The sequence below is a fragment of the Pristis pectinata genome, chromosome 6, assembly GCF_009764475.1.
Source record: "Pristis pectinata isolate sPriPec2 chromosome 6, sPriPec2.1.pri, whole genome shotgun sequence".
In the NCBI taxonomy this organism is placed as follows: Eukaryota; Metazoa; Chordata; class Chondrichthyes; order Rhinopristiformes; family Pristidae; genus Pristis; species Pristis pectinata.
Genome location: NC_067410.1, coordinates 100,998,451 through 101,014,043, shown reverse-complemented (window position 1 = coordinate 101,014,043; position 15,593 = coordinate 100,998,451). Strand labels below are relative to the sequence as shown.

The 15,593-nt window shown below is 42.5% G+C and overlaps 1 protein-coding gene across 1 annotated transcript; it reads left to right on the top strand.

Moving 5' to 3' along the window:
* The first annotated feature begins 630 nt into the window (after positions 1–630).
* Positions 631–14,552, top strand: LOC127571892 (phospholipid scramblase 2-like). The gene is made up of 6 exons (XM_052018640.1): positions 631–690; positions 2,660–2,702; positions 3,752–3,972; positions 6,963–7,124; positions 11,964–12,125; positions 14,490–14,552. The coding sequence occupies exons 1-6, from the start codon at positions 631–633 to the stop codon at positions 14,550–14,552; spliced, it is 711 nt and encodes a 236-aa protein (XP_051874600.1).
* Positions 14,553–15,593: the final 1,041 nt, after the last annotated feature.

Below are 15,593 nucleotides of genomic sequence, written 5' to 3'. Positions count from 1 at the left end.
TGTCAAAGCTGAAAAGAGAGTAGGAAGGTACTAAAGAGGGAAGGCTACAGGGCATGAAGCCGATATACTCTACAATACGAACCTCACCCTACATGCTGAAAGTTATCTTTTGCTAATTCAAGCTCCCAGTGATGAGCCCTGTTCGCAATGAAGCATGGGCTGAAAAATCATGATCAAGGGCCACTGCATTTTGGTGAGGTTTTCCCAGTGAAAGCACAGGATCACAGGATTTCCTACTCAATCTCCTAAGAAATGTTCTTCTTCTCTTGAGAGAAGAAAAAGAGATCAAGCAAAAGATGGAAGTATAGGTTTAATGTGAACTCCAAAGTTATTATGGAATCCTGCTGAGGTACTGATATCTAATCATATTGTCATAGCTTCAGTAGGACAGGACCATTAGCATATTTAGCTGCCTTTGTTCCTCAACATGTAATTTTTAGTCCAACTTACGACCTGTGATAATTTCCCTGGAATTGGGGACTCTTTTGGCCTCTTCCTGTGGTAACAACTGGGTTGTGATCATTTAATGTCCATAATAACTGATTGTAACATAAAACGCTTTAGGAATTCTGATAAAACAAGCTCATCTGGCACTGCTTCTCACCAACTTTCCTGATCTTCCAGCTGAGGATGAATGAATTACCACTAGTTCCAGGAACATTCCCGCCAGGCCTCGAGCATCTTCTGCAGGTTGTATAGGCACTTAAATAATTGCTTATTTTAATTTTGCCATTGGTCCCACAGGCTGATAGCGGATTGACCTTCCGTTACACAATGCTCCTCAATTTCCTTCAATAGAAAGGAAACTGAGGCAGGTAAATGCTGACTATTTGGTTATAATTTGGTTAGGTTGATAGATTAATTGACCACTGTAAATTGTCTGTACTGTGTAGGTGCATGTTGGAATCTGGGGGAAATTAATGGGAATGTGAGGAGAATGGGCTACAGGGAAAATTAGTGGAGGGATTAGATTGCTCTGCGAGCTGGCATGGACTCAATGGGCTGAAAGGCCTCCTACAGTTTAGGAAATATTGAAAAAATAACAAAGTACACAAAATGTTAATCTTATTATCCAAATCAAATGCATAAACTCAATGGTTAAATATCAGGTAGCCTAATTGTTCAGAATGTTGCACAACACCTTACTGAATTCTATCAATCCAGGGTACAGAATACAAATACCATAGGCAATTGAGGTACATCATGAGGGCCTAAGCTTAATGAAGATCATACTTTGAGCAAGAAACTATACCTATTCATGGCAGAAGCACAGGGAGACCAAATGCACGTGGATCTGTAGAAGGCATAAATGTTGTGATGACAACAAACAGGGCCATAAAGCCACAAGTTTAGCACTGAGAACTAACTCTGTTAATTGGACTTCCGGGTCATAATTGGCACCAAAAAACCTTACTCCTCTTTACTCCAACATTAGACTCTGATCCTTTATTCAGGATGGGCTCACACAGATTGGGCAAGGTTTACTGAAAGCCAATGCAGGTAATTTTTCTAAAACTCATAGGCAGACTGATTGTATTTCTAAATACATTGAATTTTGCAGATTTGTAAATATGCACTAAACCTGTGGGAGTGGTGGGAGGACATCCTCATCAATTAAACTCAACGGACCAAAGCCAGAGGCTGCAGAGTTGCTGTGCTTGAACCAATAGTCCCCTCGAAAACTGTCCCACAAAATAGGCAGTAGATCGGGGCTGGAATCAGTCCTCTGATCCACCAGGAGAGGAGGAAAATGGAAAGGGCTTGAGTATGATTACTGATGAACTGTTGACAGCCTTCAAGCTGATTAGGTGTATCTTTGATTCAATAAGAAGTAGGTCATTCATGCACTTTTTATTTGTTGTGGCCATTTTGGTATTTTAGCAGGAACTGTATGAAATTATACTTTTGTATAGATCAGTACACAACAGAAACGTTAGCCAAGAACTAAATGCTGTTCCCTATGATAGTGCGCATGGATGACATATAGAACATAGTACATAAAACAATACAGCACAGGAAAAGGCCATTCAGCCCACAATGTCTATTGCCAAACATGATGCCAATCCAAACTAATCCCATCTGTCTGCACATAATCTGTATCCCTCCATTCCTTGCCTGTTCAGGTCCCTCTTAAATATTGCTATTGTATTTACTTCCACTACTTCCCCTGGCATCGACTTCCAGGCACCTACCACTCTCTGTTAAAAACCTTGCCTCATAAATCTCCTTTAAAACTCCCCCCGCCCCCTCACAAAATATCACATTGAGTTTATGTCTACAAAGACTTTCGATGGATGAAACTTAGTCTCAAGAGGATCATCTGATAACATGGCCAAACAGTATGCTGAGGGCCTGGTGTTACATGCAAAATGTCTCTTTACCACAAACTACTGCTTGGAGTCAATGTGATGCAGCCAGTTCGATTATTCACCAACCATAGGGGCCTTGTGAAAGAGGACTGGAAGATATTATCCCCTGCCTTTAATGGATGCAGAGATGAGAGATATAAAGCACCATAGACTAGCAAAGTTAATTGGAAAAAAGACTGAGTGCAAAGTTTCAAGTTCTTCAGGCCCTATCCCACAAGAGTAAGAATCATGTTAATTTTGTATGCCGTATGCAAAGAACAGAGAACCAATTAAACTCTGGTGCTTTACAGATAGACAAGCTACTGATAATTCAGAAGTTGGAAGCAGCAGAAAGTAAGTGACTCTGGGGCAAAAGTTTTTGCACAAACCTGTCAGTTGTGATCCCCAGAGAGAGGAATTATTGGTGTAAGCCATTCCCTTTCTCAGCAACTTTCAGTCCTCTTTGTGGAATCATATCTCATCAAGTTCCACCTGCACAAAGTGATGGATTTGAATGTTTAATTATTGTTATCAATGTTTTTGCTGTAAAAAGTAGTACTTCCACACAAAATCTTTGTCCTCCCCTCTCTCTGGCCAAGGGTGGTGTGCATGAACATAAACAGCAATTGTTTGACCCCAGTCATGACAATGACGGTTTGACATCAATCGTGACCCAAATGATTGATGAGCCGATCACCGCTCTTCAACTATTGAGCAGGGGTTGGCATTATTAGTGGGCAGTAGGGCAAAAATGCCACCGGTTTTCTCATGTGCCACCTCCTTCATCCACTGACTCTGAGGTCTCTGTGATAGCTTTCTACAGCTTCCATTAAAGAGTGGCTAAATTAATAACTGGCCAGGAACATTCGAAGTCACTGCAGTACTTTCTCATGCACGAAATCTTAGATATTTCCAACAATACCGGGGAAAAGTGTACGCAAGGGGTGAGCTGGGCATTTGAGAAGAGCTGACAGGTCAATGGTGGTGTATTGATGGATGAATTGGTACTAATATTTCTAGTCTCAGAAAGGGAATATATCATCCAGTTTTTCCACTGAGAGACTTACCTTCAGACTTGTTGAATGGGGGGAGCAGGGGAGTTTCTGAATAGAGGGGTGGAAAACCACCAATAAACGTGAATTAATAAATCACCTCTTTCCAAAGTTGAGGAATGCAAGGGAAACGGATGAAAAGCATTTGCATGTTGTTATTGTTTGAGCAACAGCCTCAGGGAGCAAAACCAGAAACCCCACCTTCCTTTGTCATTCATGAACACATTCCTTGTGACTTGGAGACCATCCAACTCATGAAGGGGTTCCACACGCCATGTCCCTGCTGCAAAAGCCTGTGTTTCATCTGACACTGATAATCGTGGACATTGTATCCGTCTTTGTATATTTCAGTCATATATGGAATTGAGACCATCAACAGGTATGAGGTGACAAACAACATTGGCCAGCAGATCTACTTTGCCACTGAAAAGAGTAACTTATGCTTCAGATTCATCTGTGGGCAACAGCGTCCATTCAAAGTTTACGTTGCGGACAACATGGGCACTGAGGTAATGTGCTTCAAACGCCCTTTGCAATGTTCCTGCTGCTGCTCTCCATGCTGCTTGCAGAAGGTTAGTGACTGATTGAAATGATTTTTGTGGTTTGCCTATTTTTCTTACATTCTACTCCACGTGTTAGGGTGTACCATTGATCTCCTTTTTGCATCAACACCCTGAAGCCCCTTCCCACCCACTGCCTGGACAGATTCCTTTGTCATTGTGCTCAGCTGTGTCTCACTCCCAGCTGCAAGTGGTTCAAACCCCGCTTTAGAGCTGAGAATAAGATGGAGGTTGGCTGACCATTAGAGTGGTGATTATTAAGGATGCAATGTTTCAGATAAAATATTAAACCAAAGTCCTGGCTGTTCTCTCAAAAGTCCCACACGACAGATTCCCTGAGCCAATACTTCTTCTCAACCAACATCTCAGTGGCAGCGTAGTGGCACAGCAGGTAGTACTGCTGCATCACAAGTTCCGTTACCAGGGTTCAGTCCTGACCTCTGGTACTGTATGTGTTGGGAGTTCACGTATTCTCTCTGTGATCGCACGGGTTTACCCCAGGTGCTCCAGTTTCCTCCCACATCCCAAAGATGTGTAGTTTGATGCTACAGTAACTTATTGCTAGTGAAGTGGACGGTGGGAGAATCTGGGGGAGGGGCAGTTGATAGGCATCTGAGAGAGAAAGGTGAAGTAAGTGGTGGAATAGGAATGACGGGATATTCTGAGAGTCAGCAGAGGACAGAATGTCCCCTATTATGTTGTAAGAAAGTGTGGAGAAAAAAAACTAAAAATAAGCACACTGTAATCATCACCTTGTTGTTTGTGGGGAGCTACCTGTGAAAAATAGCTGTGGTACACTTTTGACATTACTCTAGTGACAACCTTCAGAGGTATTTCATTTGCTGTGAAACGTTTTGAGATAACCTGAAGTTGTGGAGGATGCTGTTTAAATCCAAGTTCCTTCTTTCAGACTTGACCTCCCTCAACACATTTCATGTGGTTTCCTCCCAATTCCTTTACTTAATACCTCATTTACCTCCATAATAGGTGTAGCTCTGATCCTTCTCTGACATAAATATTTACAGCAGATACAACTAGACAGTGGGCTTTTCCATCCTACCCACATCTTAAAGTCAATTATCTTATACTGCAGATGATATTTGCCTGGATTTCTTATTGTCAATGCATTTCCACATGTGCCTGTGGGATTTTGCAAAGTTATTTTTCATTTACTTGTGATCTAAAGTAAATTTTCCTTTTTGTGTAAAGCAAAAGGCCCTAAGTTGTACTAATAATAAATGGAATACTCACATTATCTGCTTTATTCTTCCACAGAAAATTATGAAACTATTTCCCTCCATTCACAAGTCAGCAGGGCCTAAATTTCCTGGGGCTGTGCTCAGCTCTGAAATGATGGTGGTCTGTCTGGGCTTCCCAACAGCTAACCAGGACCACTCCCAGACCAGTTCCAATATTACGTGAGGGAGCAATCAGAGGGGGAGGGGGAGGCAAGGGAAAGAGATGGGGTGGTGCCAAACTTGATGGATAGGGGTGAATCAATGAAAAGGCACTGTGGGTTCCACACAGAGTGATCCACCTTCCTTCTACATGGCAATTTTGAGGCAGGATGACTAAATTAGCCAATAAGATAAGATAAGGTATCTTTATTAGTCACATGTACATCGAAACACACAGTGAAATACATCTTTTGTGTAGAGTGTTCTGGGGGCAGCCCGCAAGTGTCGCCGTGCTTCCGGCACCAACATAGCATGCCCACAACTTCCTAACCTGTACATCTTTGGAACGTAGGAGGAAACCAGAGCACCCAGAGGAAACCCACACAGACATGGGGAGAACGTACAAACTCCTTACAGACAGCGGCCTGAATTGAACACACATCGCTGGTGCTGTAATAGCATTATGCTAACCGCTACACTACCGTGCTGGCCAGTAATAAGTGGCGGGTAATATCCCCTCTACAAAAGTGCTACTCAATGACCATCCTCCAATGAGCAAATCTAAATGCCTACCTTTAATATTCAATGCATTAGCATCAGAGAACCTCCCACCATCAATGCCCTCGGAGTCACCACAGAGCAGAAACTTAACTGCAGCAACCATGTAAATATCATGGCTACAAGAGCAGGTCAGAGGCTGGGTAACCTGTGGCATGCATCTCACCTGCCAACCGCCCAAAGCCTGTCCACCATCCACAACATACAAGTCCAGAGTGCAACAGATTCCACCTTCTTGGATGACTGCAACCCTAACATTCAAGAAGATCAGCACCATCTATTTAAAAAGAAACAGCCCACTTATCTGACCTCCCATTCACCACCCTAAACATTGCATCCCAGCACACAGGAGCTGCAGTATAGTTCATCTACAAAATGAAATGCAGTCACTTATGAATGCTAGTCTAACAGTGCCTTCCAAACCCTTTAAATTTGTTAAGCAGTAATTAAGACTAGTATGCCATTAAAAACATACTGATGCTTCATGCAAGAAATTTTAATGTTTTCAGGGTATTTTGCAAGTACCAATAGATTTCATCAGTTTATTACTCTTTGGAGATGATACTGTGGAAGGCTACTGTCACTCCTTGTACCTGAGAGATACAAGGAATCAGTGAGAGCAACACTGGTTATCTCTGTTGCACAGTAAATGTACATACTCCTGAAGTGGTTGTCAGATTAGAGACGTAGAGACAAAGAGGTATACAGCACGGAAACAGGTCCTTCAACCCAACTCGTCTACGCTGACCAAGATGTCCATTCGAGCGAGTCCCATTTACCTGTATTTGGCCCATATCCCTCTAAATCTTTTCTATCCAGGTACCTGTCTAAATATCTTTCAAACATTGTAAGTGTACGCACCTCTACAGCTTCCTCTGGCAGATTTGCGCTGTGGACATAGTGATAATTTTGTCTTAGTTATGACTGTAAGGGCACATGTGACTGTCCACTTACGAACGGGCCTCAGTGATGTAGTTTTGCTCTGAAGCAGCAGCTCCCATATTAATGCTCCACTTTTTCCATAATTTTGATCTATTTCATTTTCAGTTAGAAGTGCAAGCTCCAATCGGTGAACCAATAGGATACGTTATCCAAAAATGGCACCCATGTTTGCCAATGTTTGCTATTCAAAATAAAAACAAAGAAACTGTTCTGAGAATCAGTGGGCCATGTTGTTGTTGCCGCTGGTGTTGTGCTTATAACTTTAAGGTATGTCTTTCTAGAAATGCTAAGTGTTACAAATGACACAATGCATCATTTAAGCTAAAAATGCTCCCTGTGGCTTCATTTCCTTGTGGAATGCTCACTCTGCATCACTCTTCAGTTTTTCAAACAATAATGATGATTGGCAGGATGAATTTCCTCCATTTAGTTCCTATCTGAGGGTCATAGAGTAATACAGCACGGAGACAGGCCCTTTGGCCCAGCTGGTCCCTGCTGACCACAGCGCCCTCCCTGCTAGTCCCAGTTCAACTCATAACCCTCCAAGCCCTTCCACTCCATGTACCTATCCAAATGCCTCTTAAATGTTGCAATCGTACCCACCTCGACCACTTCCTCTGGCAGCTCATTTCAGATACTCACTACCCTCTGAGTAAAGAAATTACCTTTCAGGTCTCTTTTAAATCTCTCCCCTCTTATCTTGTATCTGTACCCTCTAGTTTTGGAGTCCCCAACCCTGGGGAAGAGACTATGACCATCCACCTTATCCCTACCCCTCATGATTTTATAAACCCCTCATTCTCCTACTCTCCAAGTAATAAAGATCCAGCTTGGCAAACCTCTTCCCTATAACTCAGTCCCTCTAGTCCAGGCAGCATAAATCTCTTCTGCACCCTCTCCAGCTTGGCAATGTCTTTCCTATAACAAGGTGACCAAAACTCTGCACAATACTCCAAGTGTGGCCTCACAAACGACTGAGATAACTGCAACATAATGTCCCTACTCCTAAACTCAATGCCCTGGTGTTTGCTTAATGTGGAGGAGAGAAGCAGTCCTTTTGTGCCTCGATTCTAATCAGGTGAATGACAGGTCAGTAACATTAACATTGAAAAAAATGATTAACTTGGATTTGGGCATGTGAAAAAGAATAGGTTACAGGAAAAATAAATGTCGGAATCAGATAGCTCTGAGAGCCAGCATAGACTCGATGGGCCAAAGGGTCAGCTTCCATGTCATAAGAAAATGTGAGAATGTGGGAAAATATTACATCTAACCTCGCACAAACTCAGCATATCCAGAATCACTTTACAACTAGTGTTGTACTATTGAAGTGTCATCATTGTCACGATGCTAGGAAACACAGCAGTGAATTTGCTCACACTAGTGATCCACAAACACCAATGAGATAAATGGGCACACATCAGCTGATTATAATGGCCAGCCTTTAGTCAAATCCTATTGCTAACATCCTAAGTAAGACACAGCATGAGCAGAGGAAGATCGTACAGCCAGGGTGTCCCCTGTTTACAGAATCAGAATCAGAATCTGGTTTATTGTCACATCGTGAAATGTGTTGTTTTGCGGCAGCAGTACAGTGCAAGGCATAAAAGTTACTATAAGTTACAAGAATAAATAAATAGTGCAAAAGAGGAATAACGAGGGAGTGTTCATGAGTTCTTGGACCATTCAGAAATCTGACGGCAGAGGGGATGAAGCTTCCTTGAATCATTAAGTTTGGGTCTTCAGGCTCCTGTACCTCCTCCCTGATTGTAGTAACGGGAAGAGGGCATGTCCTGGGTGGTGAGGGTACTTAATGATGGATGCTGCCTTCTTGAGGCACCACCTCTTGAAGATTTCCTCAATGGTGGGAGAGTTGTGCCCGTGATGGAGCTGGCTGAGTCTACAACCCTCTGCAGCCTCTATCAATCCAGAGCACTGGAATCTCCATACTGGGTGGCGATGCAACCAGTCCGAATGCCCTCCACCATACATCTGTAGAAATTTGCAAGAGTCTTTGGTGACATACCGAATCTCCTCAAACACCTAATGAAATAGAGCCACTGGCATGCCTTCTTCATGATTTCATCAATGTGTCGGGCCCAGGATAGATCCTCTGAGATGTTGACACCTAGGAACTTAAAGCTGCTCATCAGTTCCACTGTTGACCCTTCAATGAGAACTGGTGTGTGTCCTCCCAACTACACCTTCCTGAAGTCCACAATCAATTCCTTAGTCTTGCTGATGTTGAGTGCGAGCTTGTTGTTGTGACACCACTCAATCAGCTAATCTATCTCATTACTGTAAGCCTCGACATCGCCATCTGAGATTCTGTCAACAACAGTGGTGTCATCGGCGAAATGACAGATGGCGTTTAGAAACATAGAAACATAGAAAAACTACAGCAAAATTCAGGTCCTTCGGCCCACAAAGCTGTGCCAAACATGTCCCTACCCTAGAAATTACCAGGTTTACCCATAGCCCCCTATTTTTCTCAGCTCTATGTACCTATCCAACAGTCTCTTAAAAGACTATCGTATCCGCCTCCACCACCGTTGCCAGCAGCCCATTCCATGCACTCACCACTCTCTGAGTAAAAAACTTACCCCTGACATCTCCTCTATACCTGCTCCCCAGCACCTTAAACCTATGTCCTCTTGTGGCCACCATTTCAGCCCTGGGGAAAAGCCTCCGACCATCCACCCGATCAATGCCTCTCATCATCTTATATACCTCTGTCAGGTCCTCCCTCATCCTCTGTCGCTCCAAAGAGAAAAAGCCGAGTTCCCTCAACCTGCTTTCATAAGGCATGATCCGCATTCCAGGCAGCATCCTTGTAAGTCTCCTCTGCACCCTTTCTATGGCTTCCACATCCTTCCTGTAGTGAGGCGACCAGAACTGAGCACAGTACTCCAAGTGGGGTCTGACCAGGGTCCTATATAGCTGCAAAATTACCTCTCGATTTGAGCTGTAAAAAGTCATGAGTGTAAAGAGAATAGAGCAGTGGGCTAAGCACACATCCTCGAGGTGCACCTGTGTTGATTGTCAGCGAGAAGACGGTAATGAGGTCTAGGTTTTAAAGCTTGTTAACTAGTACTGAGGGGATCATGGTGTTGAATGTCAAGCTGTAATCAATAAACAGCAGCCTATAGACAAGTGGCTAGATCAGGTCTCAAACTGCATATGTTAAATAGAACCTCACCAAACCTGGCCAAGAGTCCTTGGCATCCCTCAAGGGCAGGTGAATTTTCCCACCTGTGAACTGCTGAAGCTTTCATTTACTCTGAGTTCAGAGGGTTAAAAACTCTCCAAACTACTTATGGGTTGAGGCAGAATACTGAGGTGATTAGAGGGTTTATATTATTACACACGTGACTTCTGAAGGCAAGTTACAGAACCAGGGATCACCAACATAGTGCAGCACTCTGTCTGTACTGCAGTAGGGTATTAACCCAGATTACATTTTCAAGTTTCTCAAGGAGGTTTTGAACCAATCAACAATGGGAAGGGTGTTACCTCCACTCAAAGCTGATATCTTCATCATCACTGGGACTCCACCAATCCTGGAACTCCCTGCCCATTGTGGAAGCACCCTCCCCTGAATCACTACAGTGGTCCAAGGAGGCAGTTCACCATCACCTTTTCAAGGGCAATCAGGGATGGAAAATAAATGGCTGGCCTTGACAACAATGCCTACATCCGGAAAAAGTCAATAAATAAAAATAAGACATCCACCCAGCGATATACTCAAAGTCAAAGTTGAGTTTATTGTCATATGCATAAGTACATGTAGGCAGAGGTGCAATGAAAAGCTTACTTGCAGCAGCATCACAGGCACATAGCATTAGGGACACAAAATTCACAAGAAAAACATAAATTAAACATAAATTATACCAAATTATACCAAGAAAGAACACAAGTAAACAACAATGACCATTCAGCACTCATTCAAGATCATGGCGGTTCTCAATATAACAAGAACTTTTCTTCATTTTCCATTTTTTCTCAATTGTCTTAAATCTTCCTGCACTCACATTGAACCTAATTAAAGTCACGCAATTCTTGATCATTTGCAAGGAAAGAGCTGAGACAGTTTCCATTGCTTTCCTCACCACTTAGTCTTCACAGTACCTCCTTCTACTGGGACTGTCATAAGTCCTTACAACGGGGTAGGGGAGGAAGGAGGTTCCCACTGCCATTCTCCTGGGTTCAGTCCAGAATTCAGAGGCATGCTTTCATCTCTATTAGCTGGGGTTGCCTTAAGAAAACTCTTAACCCAACTCTTGGGTTAAAGTCAAGTTTAAATACTCCCATTGAGCCTCTGGATACTCCATCAGACATGGGTACTTCTCTGTACACTAATCTTTATCCCATTCCACTCTCCACTCCCAAGACCAATGTGTTAAACCATCTGGCTCAGAGGCATCATGTGACCACTAAACCAAACTGCTTATTCCCCTCAGTCGGATGAACAGGGTAGATATCCCATTATTTGTGGGGGCTTGTTATCTTCTGAGTCACCTTGATGTTGACCAAATGGAAATGGCTGTGAAGCATTTTGATACCTCCAGAATATTTTACAAGTCACAGTTCCTTCCTCCTATCCCTCCTTCTTCCATTCACCCTTCCTCCATTCCTCCTTCCCTCCTCCTTCCCTTGCTCCTTTCCACCCTATTTTCCTTCCTTGATCTCTCCCTCCCTCCCTTCCTTCTTTCCGCCTTCCCTTCTTTCTGCCCTCATTCCCTGAAGTGGTATCGCCTGACATAACCAGTTTCAAGATCAGCTCTGGAATCAAATTAAACCCCATTCTGACCCTTGCTGTAAATAAAACAATTTCAAACATTCTATTGATCAAAATGAGGATTAAACTTCAACTAAGTACACCTGAAGCTCTCAGAGTTACCTTCTTCTGATGCAAATCATCCTGACCTGGATAAAAAACCAAACTGGGCTTGACTTGACCTGAACCCAAATGCTTTATTAGAAAAGATACTTGACCCTACCTGAATCCAACTCAGGTAGTCAGGAGCCATGGGGCTCATGTCTGGTAACTGGGCTCTACGCTGGTAGTGATTTTCCATCGTTACCCTTTCTACCATTTTATTACAGATAGAAGCTCTTCATTCAAGTGAAGAAATAGGAAAAATCACAAAGGTCTGGGGTGGACTCGTAGTTGAAGCTTTAACAGATGCTGATAACTTTGAGGTCAGCTTCCCAATGGATTTGGACGTTAGTATTAAAGCGGTCCTGCTGGGGGCCAGTATCTTAATTGTAAGTATAAAGGTATTCACACAACATGCTAGGGACATACGAGATTAATTGCAGAACAGGGAGGGTCTGAGTTACAAAGGAAGATCAAAGTAACTGAATCCAGAAGTGATTATCTAAGTGAATCCTCTCAAACTAACAAGATTGAGAGAAGATTTGTTAGAAGTATTCAAATTGTTTCTTTCTAAAATAAAGGGTTAAATGTAACTTTCTATTGATATTAACATTACAATACTACATAAGTTGAGCAATGGGTTCATACAAGCAGAGGATGAAAGAAATGATCAATTAGAATGTCTAGTGTGTTATTGTAAGCTGATCCTCATTGAACTGATTACAACAGGAAGAAGAAGCCTTTGAGGAGAGAGTGGAAGAACAGCACTGGTCTGGGGAGAAAAAAGAAAAAAGTGCACAACCCTTGAGAGGGATGGACACAAGGCACAGGGAAACCGGGAATTATATTCCAGCAGGAGTCAGTAACCTCAAAGGCTGTGAAATCCCAGGAATTATATCCCAACAGGAGTCAGTAACTTCAGAGTACGTGAAACCCCAAGGGTTGTAAAACAAAGCAAGTTATGTCTCAGCAGGAGTCAGTAACCTTAGGGTCTGGGAAACAATGAGGATGATATGCAAGCATGAGTCAGTAACCTCAGGACTGTGAATCAAGAGAACTATATTCTAGAACAAATCAATAACCTCAGGTGGAGTATGGAAAGAGAATACTTGTCTAGATGAATTGAAGTTGCAATGGGGAGTATCAATCCATCAATACTTCTGTTTTTTTTATTTTCGCTGGTATTGGTATTGGTATTGGTTTATTATTGTCACTTGTACCAAGGTACAGTGAAAAACTTGTCTTGCATACCGATCATACAGGTCAGTGCATTGAGGTAGTACAGGTAAAAACAATAACAGTACAGAGTAAAGTGTCACAGCTACAGAGAAAGTGCAGTGCAATAAGGTGCAAGGTCACAACAAGGTAGATTGTGAGATCAGAGTCCATCTCATCGTATAAGGGAACCATTCAATAGTCTTATCACAGTGGTGTAGAAGCTGTCCTTAAGTCTGGTGGTATGTGCCCTCAGGCTCCTGTATCTTCTACCTGATGGAAGAGGAGAGAAAAGAGAATGACCTGGGTGGGTAGGGTCTTTGATTATGCTGGCTGCTTCACCAAGGCAGCGAGAGGTAAAGACAGAGTCCAAGGAGGGGAGGCTGGTTTCCATGATGAGCTGGGCTGTGTCCACAACTCTCTGCAGTTTCTTGCGTTCCTGGACAGAGCAGTTAGTTTATTTTAATTGATTATGGCAAGGTAACAACTCCACTGTATTGGGCAGTATTTTCAGAACTGGAAATTGATAACCTGGAATAGAAATTCAATTCAGGCAGTGGTACAAAATGGGTACCATTGGATCAGCAACCTGAATTCAGCTCCATTATAAACAATCGACTGAATACTGGCCACAGGTTATAAGGGCTGCTGATCTGATAACAGCCAAGATGGCTTCCTACTTTCCCAGTTGACAACAAGTCCTCTCTGTTGTTTTACAACCTTGCTACTCACTCCAAAAGTGCTTAACTATTCATTCATCACTGAATAATGCTCTTTAATCTTTTGAGAATTAAATCCAATTCTACTAAGATTTAAAGGTCCACTTTGAATCAGAATTGAAACTAAACTTTTTCAATCACTTGACTCCAGTTTGCCCCACAGATGGACTTCTGATCCAAATCCTCCTAGTCACTACCTCCAAAGCATTCCCCGTTTCTGATGGCCCTCACTCAGCCCATCTGCCACTGAAGTCTTCGTTGGAAACTCCTTCACGTCCAAAACTGGCTATTCCAACTCCTTCAGTTTCAGTCACCCAGTAGGTCTGTGTCTGAAGCCCCCAGTGTCTAAGAATCAAAACCGTCATCCTAGTATACAAACTCCTTCATTGCCTGACAGTTTCTTCCTATATTTGACCTTCTTCTGATCTTGCCTTCAGGACTTGTACGTCACTAAAACTCTGGCCTCGTGCATCTCAGAATCCCTCTTCTCTGCCAATGTTGATTGTACCTTCATCCACCTCATATCCAAGCCCCCTCCTTTGATATCTTTGATCCCAAACCTGCTCCTCTTTAAGAACACTATTTAATACCTGCTTGTTTGACAAACATTTAATTCAATCTTCCTGTTCATGTGGTAGATGGGTAAAGTTTCTGTGTTAATTGTGTCATATAACAGGCTTTTCCTTCCATTAGCAGTGACAATGCTTCTAACGTGGTCCATCAGATGTACTTTACTGGTTCGCTATAAGGTAGTGAATGGTCCTTTAAAATGGATATCCTTATTTTTCTTTTATTAATGCAAATTCCTTAATTTTGTAGGATTTTATGTATTTTGAGAAAACAAGTAAGCAGCTGATTGAAGTGACAGATAGGAACCAATAATGGCTAACTAAGTAAGTACATTAACATGACACACAACATGATCAGTATTATGCCTCAGTAACTGGGGTACAATTGCAAACAAAAATCCTGTTGATTTTCTGTTTAAATTTACAGATATTTACATGCAAAGCTGTTTCCAGACTTATTTCCTACTACTTAGGGGCCTTCCTTTCCTGGAGGATGTTATTGATCAAAAAATAATTGGTTTAGCTTCGATACTGATTCAGGTAAAGTGCAATCATTTTTTAGATATGTGGGCGGGAGGAAACACTGGGGCAAGAAAGGACAGAGGGAGTGAAGAGTGGGTGTGGCAGGTCGGGGGAAATGGGAGGAATGTGGATGCAATGAACAGGCAACCCCTGCATTATGGGAAGAGTTGTGTTCTTAGAAGACTGTCCTTAGAGCAAATTTCTGTAACACGAAGCCATTTCATCTGCACATGTGTCAAGAAACATGAGTTGAAAGAAAATAAATGTTGTGTTTATTTATTTACTTCTTTCATGCAAATTCCATGAGAGCAAATTTTATTCTGTATCTCGAATTTTTTGGTCGTGATTTGTGAATTCTGTAAGACCATATTTTCCTTACCTGAACAGTCACAACACAGGCGTCACCTGTATGTCATTCAAAGTTCACAGACAAAAGCCCTTAACATTACATCTATTGATATTGCAACTCTATTTTTAAGTAAAATCAGGAAATGCTGTGCTTGCTTAATGTATCAGTCAGTGGAGAGAGAAACAGAGTTAATGTTTTAGGAAAATAACCTTTCAGTCAAACTGGACGTGGCGAGAATTTTTGAAGATTTTTATAAGCAGCAGTTAGCACGATGCTATTACAGCACCAGCGATCGGGGTTGGATTCCCGTCGCTACCTGTAAGGAGTTTGTACGTTCTCCCGTGTCTGTGTGGGTTTCCGCTGGGTACTCTCGTTTCCTCCCACATTCTAAAGACGTACTGGTAGGTTAATTTGGGGCTTAAAATGGGCAGCGCGGACTCGTTGGGCTGGAAGGGCCTGTTACCATGCTGTAAATAAAATTAT